At 41.9% G+C, this 16624-nt stretch overlaps 1 protein-coding gene across 10 annotated transcripts in view; it reads left to right on the top strand.

The window, feature by feature from the left end:
* DCLK1 (doublecortin like kinase 1) overlaps positions 1-16624 on the top strand; it is a 344423-nt gene that overhangs the window by 248303 nt on the left and 79496 nt on the right. For 8 of the 10 annotated variants that reach the window (XM_072720012.1, XM_072720011.1, XM_072720014.1 and 5 more), the window contains exon 6: positions 14919-15013. In XM_072720012.1, coding sequence (XP_072576113.1) covers positions 14919-15013 — 95 coding nt within the window. Of the gene's footprint in view, positions 1-13600; positions 14015-14918; positions 15014-16624 lie in introns of those variants that run through there. The other 2 variants (XM_025996791.2, XM_025996790.2) reach the window with 2 other exon arrangements.

Raw genomic sequence — 16624 nt, 5'->3', positions numbered from 1 at the left:
TCTGTACATTATGCTGTGTTCTCCACGAGGGTAGCTCCTGTCTCTCACCGTAGAATGCTATTATAATGCCATTGACTACATTTCCTATGTTGTGCATTCTATGTCCATGGCTTATTCACCCCATAACTGGAAGTCTGTATCTCCCACTCTCCTTCACCCATAGTGCCCATCCCCCACATCCCTCCCTCTAGCAACCATCCATCTGTTTCTTATATTTATGGGCCCCCTCTGCTTTTTCTTTCTTTGTTTATTCGTTTAACAGGTTTTATTTTTAAGACCTGTAGGCAGGCAGTTAAGTGCTCCTAGGCTTGGGCAGGAATTTCTTTTTCTTTTTTTTCTTTTGTCCTTATAAGTCAAGGAAGGGGGATAAGTTGGATTATCGTGCACATGTCAAAGAATGGAATCATGAGATCTGGAGTAGTTACTGTCTGCTACTAAGTTTGCTACTATAGATTCAGAATAAGTGTCCTGTTTTCTGTCTGCTTATGGCAGCCAGATTGAAGGAGGGAATACAAGAGAAAAACATGGAGAGAGAATTTTTGCAACTCAGAAATAACTGCATAAATAGTGAAAAACCTGTGTTACTCCAAAAATGAATCTAAAAATTTGAGTTTGAAAAAAGGAATTGTGAATCTAATTTTAAAAAGATAATTATGAATACAGGAAATCATTTCACTTGAGAATTAACTGGTAACATAATCACTACTCAGCATCTTGAAGATTATATAAATCTTACAAATATAATACATCTAATATATCTACTTGTAATCTTATAAATATAAATGAATGTATCATTTACTAAAAGTAATTTCAGAAACTAAAAAGCAGACAGGCAAATGTAATGAATGTATTTGTATTTGTCACTGCCAACATTTGTAACTATTCCTTTTAGAAGTTTAAAATGGATAGAATGCATTACTTCAAAATCAGTAGATTTTTTTCAAACAAGGATTTCTCTTTACTTTTGTTTCCCTGAGCCCTTTCAACTCTAGTTAAAATCTGGTTGATTTGACTGGCACTAACTTGGAATTTGTGGTAAGTGTGACATGGCAGGTAGTATCTTTTCTATAAAGAAAGTGGAATCTGAATCCATTCTAAAATTAAACTTCATCAAGGTGTTTTTAACTTCTAGGTCAAAATTAATTAAATGGTACTGATCACATTTTGTTTAACATGAGACCTTTATGCATATAAAATTTTGCCTTTTGATCTAGAAAGCACTTTATGCAACCATTTCTTGGTTGTATAACAGCTTATAATATGCAATGACTATCTCGATTCTGACTTGCTACCAAACCCTATCACCTTCCTCTGGATGATTCTAACTTAGAGAAGGTCTACAGACCTTCTGCAATACCCCGTCACAAATCTGTAGATTATGTCAGTGTTCCCAAGACCACTCTCTTTCCCTAGTATCTAAGCTCAGAGTTTAGGAAGTCCCATGATATTTCCATTTCTTTTCTGGGCAAATGCAGCTGCTGGGTGTCAGGGAAGTGCCTGCCTTGGGCCCCTGCACTGTGGTCACCTAAGACTCTTGGCTTCACCCAAGTATGGCTTTTATACCCAGTGGAAAGGAGCACTGAATTATCGCTACATTAACTGCATCACCATTTTCCTAAGATGGCCTGTTCACTGTTCTTCAGAAATCATAAAGACTAGAATGTGAATAATTTTACTTTCATACCTCTTAAGGTTGATGTTGCCCCAGACCCAGTTGCCACCATGAACCTGTCTTTATAACATTAAAGAATCTTTGCTTCTACCCTTAAAGTATTAACTTAAAGTTTGAAATAATTTCTATTTCGTTTGTTCAATTTCTACTTCCAATATTCACCTTTCTATATTATACAGAGATTAGAGCTTAGTATAAAGTTAAGATTTGGTCAGTTTTCTTTTTTGTGTTTTAAGATTTTATTTATTTATTCATGAGAGACACAGAGAGAGGCAGAGACATAGGTAGAGGGAGAAGCCGGCTTCTCCTGGGGAGCCTGATATGGAACTCAATCTCAAGACTCCGGGTTCATGCCCTGAGCCAAAGGTAGACGCTCAACCCCTGAGCAACCTAGGTGTCCCAAGATTTGCTCAGTTTTTGTGCCATTCTGATGTTCATGATAATACTGTTAACTATATTTAAATGACATCAGAGTTTACGTAGGATCTTTATGTCTTTGATCGTTTTTGATTCTCCTAACCATCTCCCAACTACAGTCAAGACATGATAGTATTATTTGTTATATAATAATATAGACTATTTTTGAAAATGAGGAAGCAGTGAGGTCTGGGGGAACTGCCTGGCCTAGAGTGACTGAGTTAAGAGTGGCAGCTCAGGGCTGGCACCTGGGGCTCCCAGTGCTCCAGACAAGGTAGGCTGGCCATCCTGGATATCTGTTTCTTCACCTCTGTTTATTAGAGATTTGATCTCCAGAAAATAACTAATACAGTACCTAGTTCAATGTTGCAATTTACAACAGCATAACACTTTGCAATAGAAGCCTGAATATTAGTCCCAGGACCAGCATTCCAGGAGGTGAAATGATTCACTCCAGCTTCATGATGTATGGTTAAGTGGTAAACAGAAACTTTCCTTTGTAAGTCAGTGTTAGAACAAGAATGGGAAACCTCTATAAATCTTCTCTTCGTCCCTTACTCATTCTTCTTCTTGGAACTAAAGGAAGTTAGAGGTGATTTATGAATGTAAGGTGTTCATTTACACATTCAGAAATATCAAGTGCAGGTCTGCTAGTGTCAGGTGTTAGCTAGGCACTAATAAGGCAGAGATGAAAGAAACAGCCTCTATTCTCAAGAAGTACACAGGTCAAGCCCCCTAAATAATTTAGAGATAACATAATTCATATACTTGTTGAATTATTATTAATCTCCTTAACAGAGAGTTGGAAAAGGCAATTGGAACTACAAGAAAAGAGAAACCAGGAGCCTTACTAAAACACACAAAGAATGATGTGTCCCTAGACAATTGTGCGCTGAGACTTTGACTGCGTTTATCACTAAGAAATGGGAAATGTAGTTTTTAGTTGCTTCTTAAAGAAACAAGAATATATAAGAGTATCATAAAGAGTGTTTAATATGGGTTGAATCTTTATTCATGTGTGTTTATCTTTGGAACACAGACGTCTCATAAAATGTGTAATTTAAAAGTGAAATTCTTTTAAACGAATTCCTTTTTCTGCACAAAGAGGTTATAACAAAATATCTCTAAAATAAAAGAATAATATGCAACTAATTTTATTTCAGTAAGAATGATGTTTAGTTTTGCTTTATATTGTTTTCTTAATGTTAAAAATGTAAGAAAACCACATTTACCTATCCTGAATTTTCATTGCTATAGTCTATCTTAAAATTTACAGATTTCAAAATTTTGACCTCTTCATTGATCACTTTAGAAGAACTTTGGGGCTTTTTGTTTGCTTTAGAGTTTTTACTCCCATTGAAATGGATGGCCAACTTTTTATCCTAAAATAATAACTATTTAGACTGTCTCTTTAGAAGCCATGGGAAACATAATGGAGCCCCAGTAGGTGCCATCACTTCAAGCATGAGCTAATGGACTTTCTTGACTTTATAAGTTTGTGGTCTAAGGTAGGAACCCTCCTGACAACAACCATTCATTCATCTAATATGCATGGAGATTCCATCATTGACCAGCAATGCTGGGTGCTGGAAGTGCAAGGGTAAAGATTTGACAGAGGATAAAGCTGGGTGACTTAGTTAATGACCTCCTACCATGGCTAAAGCACCATTCTGTCCTCCCCATGCTTCACACTTGTATGTGACTCTGGAAATCCTGCAGTTTTCTTATTTATGCTATTCGAATTTTCCCTTTTTGTGGTTATATAAACATATTTTATGCAACATATGCAGATAAGACAGGAATTAAAGCTGGGGAAGCAAAGAGAATTTTAATCAGCTTTCTAGTCCAATATGTCAACTTTTTAGATTTATATCAGACACCTTCAAAGGCAAATTGTTAGCTTTTTTTTTTTTTTAGCTTAGTCTTTTCCTATAATATTTCAGCCTTATACATTCTTTGGAGGATCTTGGCTGCTTTGGGGTTCCAAGGGAATTCTTGAAAACAGAGTGCACCAGAAAGATCAAGGGGGCTGATGATTCATCTCTTGTGTTTTTGGAATTTTCTGCTGCATGTGAAGTTAGTTCTCTTTCCATTCCCTTTCCCTGTACCGATCAATTCCTGGTAGTGCTTCCTTACCCTCAGCAGATGAGTATCTCCAAAGGTATTTTTCAAAGCTTTGAACCATGATCTTGACCCATTCTCTGTAGGGGGCAGGCAGCAACCCTACATCAACTGCCTTTATGAACTCCTCACTGTAAATGCCCCATGTTAACTAAATAAATATTCCCTGAACATCTGCCGTGTTCCAGTCATATCTTAGGTCCCAAGGATATGAAGATGATTAAAGCACAGTTCTTGTCTTCATGTTGCTTATATTCTTGCCTTCAAGTTGATATATATATATATATATATATATATATATCACTTACTGTAATAGTGTAGAAAGTGCCATGACAGCCCAAAGGAGGAAAGGATTAGATCTCATTCATGGAGTCAGAGAAAATTTCCAAGAGAAAAGAACTTACAAATTGAAGGATCCTGCCAGCGTAAGAAGGACCAGGAGGGCATCACCACTTGAAGAAACAATATGAAGTAAGGCACAATATGAAGTATATGGCATATATTTTTTAAAGATTTTATTTATTTATTATGAGAATACACAGAGAGGAGAGAGAGAGAGGCAGAGACACAGGCAGAGGGAGAAGCAGGCTCCATGCAGGGAGCCTGACACGCCCTGATCCCCTATCTCCAGGATCACGCCCTGGTTTGAAGGCGGTGCTAAACCGCTGAGCCACCTGGGCTGCCCAAAGTATATGGCATATTTAAAGTTGCTAGTCTGACAAAAGCACATGATAGATTGGAGGAAAGGGTTTGAGAAGATGGTGGTAGCCACGTTGATGTTGATCATTGCAAAGGCTTATGAAGGTGTGTTTTTGTTATGGGTATTAGGGGGTGAATAAGAATTTAAGCTAAGACCATGATTTTTTATTTGAATTTTAGAGACAATGGTGCAGTAGTAGAGAGGGTGACTACACATGAGGGGCCAAGAGCCATGGAACTCTATGAGGCTATTGTAGTCATGCTGGAAAGAAATTGTCGGATAGAATTTAAACAATAATGTTAGGAATAGGGTAGACTTTGAAAAGGAAATGAACCAGGAATTTAACTGGATATGAGCCCAGAAGAGGAGAGAGGAATCAGAGACCAGGAGCATGTTTGAAGGTTGAGGAGGAATGATAGGTGAATACATTTCAGGTATGTGGAGTGTGAGTTGCTTTAGAAAAACATCAGTAGGCAATTAGGAATTAGTAACTGGGTTTAGGGATCCCTGGGTGGCGCAGCGGTTTGGCGCCTGCCTTTGGCCCAGGGCGCGATCCTGGAGACCCGGGATTGAATCCCATATCAGGCTCCCGGTGCATGGAGCCTGCTTCTCCCTCCGCCTGTGTCTCTGCCTTTCTCTCTCTGTGACTATCATAAATAAATAAAAATTAAAAAAAAAAAGTAACTGGGTTTAAGTCAGATTTGAGCCAATGATGCATATCTGGGAGACCCTGCATATAGTAGTGTTTTAAATAATAGAAATATAGGATGTCTTTCCCTCCACCCCAATGAAAGGTTTGTAGAATAAGAATGGGCATGGCAGCGTGGTGACCATTTACAATTAAGGGCTCTCCTGCAATACCCTGTGGGGTGGGGGCAAAGCACCCCATGGGGACCAGAGGATCTTCAGAGCCCTTTAGTCTCAGGACCCTCATCCACACTGGGCTTTACATGTCCAGTTCCCTCAGAGAAGGACTCTGAGATCCCAGCTGACACATTTTCATAATTTTAATTTATATTATTTTAAAGATTCATTTATTTACTTGAGAGAGTGAGAGAGCATGTGAGCAAGAGACAGGGTAGAAGGAGAAGGAGAGAGAAGCAGCCTCCCTGCTGAGTACAGAGCCCATGTGGCGATCAATCCTAGGACTCTGAGATCATGACCTGAATTGAAATCAAGAGCCAGATGCTCAACTTACTGAGCCACCCAGGCAGCCCACATTTTCATAATTTTAAATCAAAGGTCTCCAGGTGATCCTATTTCATTGTTGAATTAGATTTTTTCCCCCTTTACCCTGAAATCATCTTTAACTCGTCCCCCCCCCCCCCCCCCATTCAGTTTATCACCTGTCTTCCTGGCTCCCCTTCTCAGTGCTGCTCTAGGACTCCAGTTTCTCACAGGCTACAGAAACTGCTTGCTAGGTGGCCTCTTCCCTGCCTTTTTCCTCTGCCCCTTACATCTGCCCTGCACCCTGATGTCAGACTTGTCCTTACTTCTGCCTGCCAAAAAAGAGTCCAAACTCCTTCTTCTCAGATGAAGAACAATCTTGATTTGGCCACGGTCTTCCTTTCCAGCCCTATCTCCCACCTTTCCTCTGGACTCATGCTTCATCCTGTGAACCAATTTAAATTACTAGCAGATACCCCTTGGGCTTTTCCACTTGATACCTTTCTTTTTTTTTTTTTTTTAATTTTTTTTTTATTTATTTATGATAGTCACACAGAGAGAGAGAGAGAGAGGCAGAGACACACAGGCAGAGGGAGAAGCAGGCTCCATGCACCGGGAGCCCGATGTGGGATTCGATCCCGGGTCTCCAGGATCGCGCCCTGGGCCAAAGGCAGGCGCCAAACCGCTGCGCCACCCCGGGATCCCTACTTGATACCTTTCTGAGTCTTTTTTTTTTTTTTTTTTAATTATAATTTTGTTTTTTTTTGTGTGTGTGTTTTTTTTTTTTTAATTTTTATTTATTTATGATAGTCACAGAGAGAGAGAGGCAGAGACATAGGCAGAGGGAGAAGCAGGCTCCATGCACCGGGAGCCCGACGTGGGATTCGATCCCGGGTCTCCAGGATCGCGCCCTGAGCCAAAGGCAGGCGCTAAACCGCTGCGCCACCCAGGGATCCCCCTTTCTGAGTCTTAAGAGCCTTCTTTTGCCCCTTCAGCTGTCAAAAGGGCACACACGCCGTTGGCCCAGATGACTCTGTGCAACCTCACAATGTAGGTAGGATCTTCTGATCACCTCACTATCTAGGGTCTTCTGCACCTCTACGATCCAGTGACAATTGATTTGGCTCCTGGCCTATAGGAGACACATCATATCACCCTCCTAGGTTTTAAGGTTTCTGAAAGCAGGAGTTTTTTGTTTTTTGTTTTTTTTTTATACATTCTATAGTGCTTAGTGCTTAAAAGTTCATGATAACTACTGGGTAAATTGGCCAGATGAGTGAATTGAGAAATACTAGGATCTGTTCAAGTTGCCTAGATTTCCTGGTGTTCAAGGGTCTTTTTGTACATATTTATTAAAAAAAATTTAATTCACAGTCAGGTCACTTCCTACATCCCCACAGTTTCTGTGGGCTTCTCAGTTCTCATTATTCTCAGCAGACAGTCCCTTTGAATTGAATCCATTATTTTAGTTTAAGAAGGAAATGTAGGGGTGCCTGGGTAGTGCAGGCGGTTAAGCGACTGACTCTTGGTTTCCCCGCTCAGGTCATGATCTTGGGTCGTTGTGATCAAGCCTTGAGTTGAGCTCTGCACCCTCCCCTCCAGGCTTGCTCGCTTTCTCTCTCTCTCTCTTAAAAAAATATGATCCATTTCACCTATGAGTTGAGCATCTGTGAAGACAGAATTAGGAAAAAGCATCTTTCCCTAAGTCTTCCCATCCCCCACCCCATTAGTTTGTTTTCTCTTGGCCTCATTTGACTCCCTCTGCTTTTTGTTTCTCCTCCTCCCTCCTCCTCCTCCCTTCTCCTCTTCCTCCCTTCTCCTCCTCCTCCCTCCTCCTCCTCCCTCCTCCTCCTCCCTCCTCCTTCCTCCCTTCTCCTTCCTCCTCCTCCTCCTCCTCCTCCTCCTCCTCCTCCTCCTCCTCCTCCTCCTCCTTCTTCTTCTTCTTCTTCTTCTTCTTCTTCTTCTTCTTCTTCTTCTTCTTCCAAATAAGGTAGCAAACAATGGACAAGGGCTAAGAAAAGAGATTTTAGAGTATCTACAGCTTCCTCCCATTATCAGGGGATGAAAGTCTAAGGCAAGCAGTTAGATCTCTTCAACAACACGCCTGCATCCCTACTCTCTAAATACACAGCCGGACCCCATATGTTTGCAAACATGTTCTCTCCTCTTAACTCTGCAAGAGCAGCGTTATAGATACATGAGCCATCTTAAGTGCAGAAAGGAAATCAGGAAAAGACAAGGTAGATTTTCATGTCTAAAAAGTTCCCTTGTAATTAGTTAATCTTGCTTGGAGATTGCTCTGATTTTGAGACCAGTTTGAGACATTTAAACATTTAGCTTCCACATGTGGTCCGAGACTTTTTAAAATGAGACTATAAGGAGAAGAAACCCTTTAAGGCATTACTGAGTTAATATACATGTGAGTCTAGTCATTTAAAAGGAGCAAGGAAAAAAAAAATAAAAGGAGCAAGGAATGAGTAAAAATAAGTGAAGTATTTCTGAATTCTAGAGTTTTTTAGTCACTTTCATATTCAATTATAAGTTTTGGGACATAGGGACCAATAGAGTCAGACGTGTAGTAAGTATGTGGTGTACACTGTGTGTGCTGACTGATTACAGAGACCTGAATTATGGCTTCAGTGAGTAAAATGGGGCAGGATCATTTATCTGAGATGATAAAGGGAAAGGTGAGGCTGGATCCTGCGTGAGGAGTAATATCCTGTGACCAGCTCATGCTGTTGTGTCCCTGATGGGCTTAGATGATGACTCGGCTGGATGGAGGCAGGGCACAAAGTAAGGGGGGTAAAGTCAGCTCCACAGATGTCATACACAGCTCTTGGGTGGCTGGTTATGTGATTGATCCTCATAGGATCTGTGAACAATCCAGCCTAAAGTTTAGCATTTGTCATTCAGGAGGTAACAAGAAGACCAAGGGATACAGGATTAAAGGAAAATGTACCCAGATAGATCTGAGTAAAGGAAACCTTAATGGGTTCAAGGCAGTGGATCTGATGAGTACTTCAGTAATTCAAATGTAGCCATCTTCACATTGAAATAATTAATCGTTAGACCTGCTTGGCCACTTAAAAGCAATCTTTTTTTTTTTTTAAGATTTTATTTATTCATTTGAGACACAGAGAGAGAGTGAGCATGAGAGAGATCAGGAGCGGGGTAGAGGGGCAGAGGGAGAAGCTGACTCCCGTCTGAGCAGGGACACCCTGATATGGGGCCCTGGGATCATGACCTGAGCCCAAGGCAGACCTCTGCTTAACCACCTGAGCCACCCAGATGCCCCATATACCATTCTTTTTTAAAAAAAAATATTTACTTATTATTTGAGAGAGAGAGAGAGCACAAGCAGGGGGAGCAGCAGAGGGAGAAGGAGATGCAGACTCTCTGTGAACAGGGAGCCAGATACAGGACTCGATCCCAGGACCTCAGGATCATGACCCAGGTACCCTAAAAACAACCATATTGAGTTTAATTTTTCCCATTCGAAGTATAGAATCCTTTATTTTTTTAAAAAGATTTTATTTATTTATTCATGAGAGACACAGAGAGAGAGAGAGAGGCAGAGACATAGCAGAGGGAGAAGCAGGCTCCATGCTGGGAGCCTGATGTGGGACTCCATCCCAGGTCTCCAGGATCATGTCCTGGGCTGAGGAGGCGCTAAACCGCTGAGCCACCCGGGCTGCCCTATAGAATCCTTTAATAAAATAATACTTTACTCTGTAAAATGATGCCATTTGTCATTTGAATTTTAATAAGTTCTACTAAATAGGTGACAAAGCCCATTTTATTGGCATTCAGAGACTTCTGGTATTACAGGATAAAAAACAACTGAACTCAATACATGTGTCAGACTTACTTCTGAAATAAAATTATGTATTCCAGCAGTGATTCAACAATAAACTATGTGGTATTGTCTGGATGTCAAGAACCATTTTAAGAAGTTGCTAATGCTTCTTTTAGGTGGCCAAGAGGAAGAATCTGAATAGAACTCTGACCCTAAGAATTCAGTCTGTTCCCAACTTTCAAGCAGGTTGTGTTCCAAAAATGTTTGATCGTAAATGGCTTGTTTGGCACTTGAGCTACATCTCTCAGGAGAGGTGGCAACACAAATGGAAGTCCTGAGTCCAGTGGCTTTTTTTTTTTTAAAGAATTTATTTATTTATTCATGAGAGACACACAGAGAGAGGCAGAGACATAAGCAGAGACACATCCCAGGGCCCTGGAATCACAACCAAGCCAAAGACAGATGCTCAACCACCGAGCCACCCCGGTGTCCCAAGTCCACTGGCTTTAAATGAAGGAGGTGCCCCAGTGATAAAGAAGGAAATCCAGAGGTCTGAATACAGGAGACAAAAGTTCTAGATGGGTCCTGAGGCATCAGGACAGGACTCTCACAGGAAAGAAGTACAGTTCTTTGAGAAGACATAAATGAAATCTCTCCAACTGTTCATCTTTGGGCAAGTTATTTCATCTTAAATAGGAAAAATTATATCTACCTATACTGCAGAATTGATGTTAAATAAGTTGTTTCAGTCTGACATGTCCAAATTTTTTATGTCCTTCCAAACCTACTCCCTCCCTCTCTTCTTGCCTCAATCCTCTTCTTTTTTTTTTTTAATTAATTTTTATTGGTGTTCAATTTACCAACATACAGAAAAACACCCAGTGCTCATCCCGTCAAGTGTCCACCTCAGTGCCCGTCACCCATTCCCCTCCAACACCCGCCCTCCTCCCCCCTTCCATCACCCCTAATTCGTTTCCCCGAGTTAGGAGTCTTTATGTTCTGTCTCCCTTCCTGATATTTCCCAACATTTCTTCTCCCTTCCTTTATATTCCCTTTCACTATTATTTATATTCCCCAAATGAATGAGAACATACACTGCTTGTCCTTCTCCGATTGGCTTATTTCACTCAGCATAATACCCTCCAGTTCCATCCACGTTGAAGCAAATGGTGGGTATTTGTCGTTTCTAATGGCTGAGTAATATTCCATTGTATACATAAACCACATCTTCTTTATCCGTTCATCTTTCGATGGACACCGAGGCTCCTTCCACAGTTTGGCTATTGTGAACATTGCTGCTATGAACATTGGGGTGCAGGTGTCCCGACGTTTCATTGCATCTGAATCTTTGGGGTAAATCCCCAACAGTGCAATGGCTGGGTCGTAGGGCAGGTCTATTTTTAACTCTTTGAGGAACCTCCACACAGTTTTCCAGAGTGGCTGCACCAGTTCACATTCCCACCAACAGTGTAAGAGGGTTCCCTTTTCTCCGCATCCTCTCCAACATTTGTGGTTTCCTGCCTTGTTAATGTTCCCCATTCTCACTGGTGTGAGGTGGTATCTCAAGTGGTTTTGATTTGTATTTCCCTGATGGCAAGTGATGCAGAGCATTTTCTCATGTGCATGTTGGCCATGTCCATGTCTTCCTCTGTGAGATTTCTCTTCATGTCTTTTGCCCATTTCATGGCCTCAATCCTCTTCAACCACTCAGTTACCATATCCTATAGTTTTGTACCTCTAAAATCTTGCCTGAATGTTTCCATTTACCTCTCCCCCTTCCGCACCCTCATTGACCCAGCTACACCATTTCTCTGACCACAGGACTTGTAAATGTGCCATACTCCCTCCTGCCTAGACATCCTCCTTAGGTATATCTCCGAGCCCATTATTATTGTTCTCCCTTAATCCATTCTTGATGGGCAGGAGCTCTTGAGAGCTTTTAAAAATACAAATGTGATCTCCTGGCTCCGGCTTAAAATCATTCAAGAGCTTGTCATTGCCCTTTGGATAAAAATCAAATTCCATAACATGAATGTTAAAGCCCTGTATTATGGGACCCCTACCAACTCCTCCATCTTCATTTGTGTTTTTTTTTTAATTTTTTTTAAAATTTTTTTATTTATTTATGATAGGCACACAGTGAGAGAGAGAGAGAGGCAGAGACACAGGCAGAGGGAGAAGCAGGCTCCATGCACGGGGAGCCTGATGTGGGATTCGATCCCGGGTCTCCAGGATCGCGCCCTGGGCCAAAGGCAGGCGCTAAACCGCTGCGCCACCCAGGGATCCCCGTCCATCTTCATTTGTAAGACTTTTTCCCTCCAGCTCCATTTACCTGCCAGGCCAACTTCTTTAGGTCTTTTCAATGCACCACACTGCTCCCTCCCTCCCCAGGCCGAGCCACAAAACAGGTGCACCTCCCCCTATCCCTGCCAACACTTTTCCTTCATTGAGCCCTATCCTCTTTCACCTGCAAAATCCTATTAACACTTAGGTTGGATTTCCTTACCCTTTCTGTAGGGTGTAGGGCGACTTTGATCCCATAGTTTATTAGGATTTCAGAGGCAACAGCCAAAACATCCCTCCTCAAAATACTTTATTGTGATTACTAGTTCAGTTATCTGATTTCCCTGCGGGCTAGCAAGCTGGAGCCTTAGGCAATGTGGTGGTGAAAAGTACAGATTCTGGATTCTCTTGGTTAGATTTGGGGCTCTTGTCTCCATATTTGCTGGTCAAGCTGCTTATCATTTTATGCTTCAGTTTCCTCTTCGGTAAATTAATATTGCCTGCCTCATAGTTACTGTGAGTATTAAATGAGCTTATATATATACATATATGTGTATATATATATAAACTATACATGTGTGTATATATATATATACATATAAGCTCATTAGTGCACATGTAAAAGGTTTAAGTGCATTAACTGATCCATAGAAGATAATTCTTTGATAAACTGGGATGCACATAGAATGGGCACTTACTAAATGCAAACGTGTTGCAGTTTTGCTTTTTAAAAAGACTAAGGCTGTCATACTGGAGTCCACTTTCTCTTTTTCTTTGTTTTCCGTTAGCTTTATAAAATTTGTGGATCAAAAGTCAAAAATGTCAATACTCAGCTTGCTTCCCCGTTTACTTTCTCCCCCCAGTCTGGGTAGCATTTAGGTGTGATGTAGAGATGCAAAGTGGAGAAGTGGACCAAGAAAATATTACTGTCATAGAACCTGTCTTTCTGTCAACTCAGAGGGATCTCTTGGCTTGGTAGTTGTAGGTTCTGCCTCTGCCTGCAGTTCCTTGGTTCTCTCTCGCCTGTGTCTGAGCCCTTCGCACAGAGGCCAAGGGCTGGCAGTCTGGCAAGAAAGAGGAGGCCTGAGCATCTCGCTTTCAACAAAGACAGGATTGTAGACTTGAATGCAAGCAAATTAAAACATTCTCAGCACTTCCTACTTCAATCTGCCCCCCCACCCCCAAAATTGTTGTTTGTTGTTGTTTAGAAGGCGTCACGGAATACATTCCAAAGGCCAGAACTACACAGTAGTGCAGCCTGGGTTCTGTGACATTTTTTTTTAAAGGTCTTTAGAGAAGATGACAAAACAGGGAGCTTCCCACTCTCGTGGGCACTAAGTTTTTGTGCAGACGTTGTTGGTGATAAACCAATAAACACTGTCCCAGGCCACTGAATTTTGTGAGGGCGTCCTTATTACCAGGTAGTCACCAGGTTTTAGAAGTTATTGTCATTTTGATTTTCGGGTGAGTCACTGGGCCTCTTGCCCCCCAGGCACTTCATTATGATTCAGAACAAAGCCGGAGAGGGCTCTGGCTTCCGGGACTTACTGGTGTCGGGGGTGGGGGTTGCGGTGGCTCTGCTTTGGCATGAGGCTTAATTGACACCTTTGATGTAGCCTAAGACAGAACCCGCACCTCCCACTGCTGCTTGGAAGACGTCAGCCTTACGCAGAAAAGGCATCTGCTGATGAATCCTGAATCTCATTCAGCCTGCTCGGGGAGCAGCCTTAGCCATCCTTAACTAATCCAACTGCTTCCCAATTCCGCGGGTGCTGGGCTTAGTGCTGAGAAGGGATTTCGTCTCTTGCTATTGCCAGGTTAAACACTCAGACTGTGTCCATGTTAGAACTCATAGAAGGTAAGTTAAATGCATTCTTGCTCTCTTTCATGGAAAATGTTTATTGTTGCTAATTCTCCTTCATGGACTGTGGTTGTAAAACATGAGAAGATGTTGTCATGTGTGTGGGTAATAGAGTGGCAACCTTATATATCTTCTTAGGAAGAAGTCCTGTGTCCAGAGTGTTTTGTCAGTTCTGGAGGTGATGTTACTCAGAGAAAGGAATTGCTTACTTGAGTTCTGTGGCTTTGACTGCATTTAGTGATAATGTCTGAAAGTCTTCAGAGTCCGGGAGAATTCCAGTGATTTTAAACCTATCAGAAAGCAGCTTTTATTTTCAAGTAGCAATGAAGACAGACTGTAAGGAGTTCCTGAGTGTGTGCCAATTAGTTTGTCCTGCTGAAGGCAGGTCCTTCAGAGTTAGGCCAGAGGGATATGTAGGGGACAAGTGGATGCAGGAGCTTCTAGAAGGGAGTTGTTAACTGTAAAAAGATAGGGGTCTCTTTTAACAAGACACTGAGAAAATCACTTGGGAGCCGTGGAAATATTTACTCCTACTGGGTGGTTCTGGGAAGCTAAACTACAGAACGAAGGATGAATCCCATTGAAAATGTCTCAGGACCTTCACCACATGGCTAAAACTATGGGCACAGTTAAAGGCACCGTTAATACATTCATCAGGAAAGTTATCAAAAGTACATTTTTCAGGATGTTCATGTAGCCTGATGGCTATATTTAACAAAAGATTAGCAAGACAGTGAATTTCTGCGAAGATTACTCACTGAAGCTGTTTTTTAGGACTACATAGAAAGGGTCCTGGAATTTTAGCAAAAATCGCTCTATAACTGCTTGTTTCTCTGCAAAGATGATTTGTCATGAAAAATTTTTAACAAGCCATTTTCTTTTTCTGATTCTTTGCTTCCAGTTAATGGAACCCCTGGTAGTCAGCTGTCTACTCCGCGCTCGGGCAAGTCGCCAAGCCCATCACCCACCAGCCCGGGAAGCCTGCGGAAGCAGAGGGTAAGGATCTTAAAAGCAAGCTCCTTGTTTAAGACCTGCCTGAGCTCCCGGTGCAGTGACCCAGGTGCCAGCTCCCAAGAGCACTGCTTGTCTCTAAGTAATAACCAGGTGAGGGCAGGTGGGCTATGGCTGTGGCCTCTTAGCTAGAACTCAGGGCTCTTGTTTTCTCTGAGTTTGTCCGAATCTTGACTCTGAGAAGAATTAACAGTTGCTGCCTCACTTTTAAATACCCCACCTCTTTTTGTTCTGAATGGACCAAGACTTTATTGGCACTGGTTTGGAAGCTCCTTAGTTGTAATGAGGTTATTAGATCTCATTGCTGACCATCAGCCTTCCTTAAGAAGGAAAAGGAAAATGGGGGTTATGGTGGGGGATTGCTTTATGGCACAGAATGGTGGTCCAGAGCCGCTTAGGGTCTGTGGCACCGAGGATGGATACATGTGACATGTGTTTTTGTGAATGAAACCCACATCAAGTGCCTTCTCTTTCATCACTATGTGCATTTTGGTGGGGTTTTTTTGTTGTTGGTTTTTGTTTTTGTTTTTTTAGCTTCTTGTGTAATACTAGAGAAGTATACTGAGCTTGGAAACCAAAGTCAAAAAGTTACTGGAAACAGCGTTAGCTTCTCCATGCTCAGGAAGGGGGAAGAACTACTGTTCTTATCCTCTCAAAACCTGTACTGTCTGTCTTTTCTAGTAATACTACAGCAGGAATAAAAGGGGTGGGAAAGGGAAGAGAAGAAGGTGCTGAGGAGGGAAGCGAGGGCCTTTTACTTCCTGATTTCATGAGCGAGGTGGAGAGGAATATGTGCTCTTAGGAGGCTTTATGATGGTGCTTACTGTACATTTTAATAATAAGCCAGGGCTCCTTGGAGGCTTCTGAACTCAAAGAGTAGATTCTTGGTTTGGTTTCTTTTATTATGCTTTAAAATGAAACTTCTGAGTTCCATAACTTTAAACTGCTTCCAAGATGGAAGCTCTTCCCTTCAAGCTTCCTGCAAGGTTGCATCCGCATGCCCCCATCTAAAAGCGGGGGGCTGGGGACTCCATCAGACCCGGGTCCCTTTGGTACCTGGCCCACCACGTGTCAGCTTATGCTGTCTTTCTCCATGGAGCCTCCTGGCATCAGGTGTAGCTGGTTTAGATTATTTGATGAGGCCTGGGTTTGGCACCAATTCCTCCACTAAAAGGCTTCCAGTCTGCTATCCTGAGTCTCAGTTGGAAAAACAAGGCAAAACAAGAAAGAGGCTCCTTCCAGATAGGAAATCCAATAATTCTGTTCCATCTGAGTGTTTTCACTATGGGTTTCTTGTTGGCCACAGTCTAATTTTGCATTTTATTTTTTAAGATTTTATTTATTTATTCATGAGAGACAGAGAGAGAGAGGCAGAGACACAGACAGAAGGAGAAGCAGGCTCCATGCAGGGAGCATGACGTGGGACTCAATCTGGGGACTCCAGGATCAAGCCCTGGGCTGAAGGCGGCGCTAAACCGCTGAGCCACCCGGGCTGCCCTAATTTTGCATTTTAAAGTACAGGAATCAGTAGTGAACTTCTAAAAGAAGAATTGGCCAAATTCATATGATCCCCTAAGTGTCTATACTTGAGTTGGG

Source organism: Vulpes vulpes, chromosome 9 (assembly GCF_048418805.1).
Source record: "Vulpes vulpes isolate BD-2025 chromosome 9, VulVul3, whole genome shotgun sequence".
NCBI classification, from domain to species: domain Eukaryota; kingdom Metazoa; phylum Chordata; class Mammalia; order Carnivora; family Canidae; genus Vulpes; species Vulpes vulpes.
Note: the sequence above shows the minus strand (reverse complement) of the source record. Positions and strands in the feature narration are given on the sequence as shown.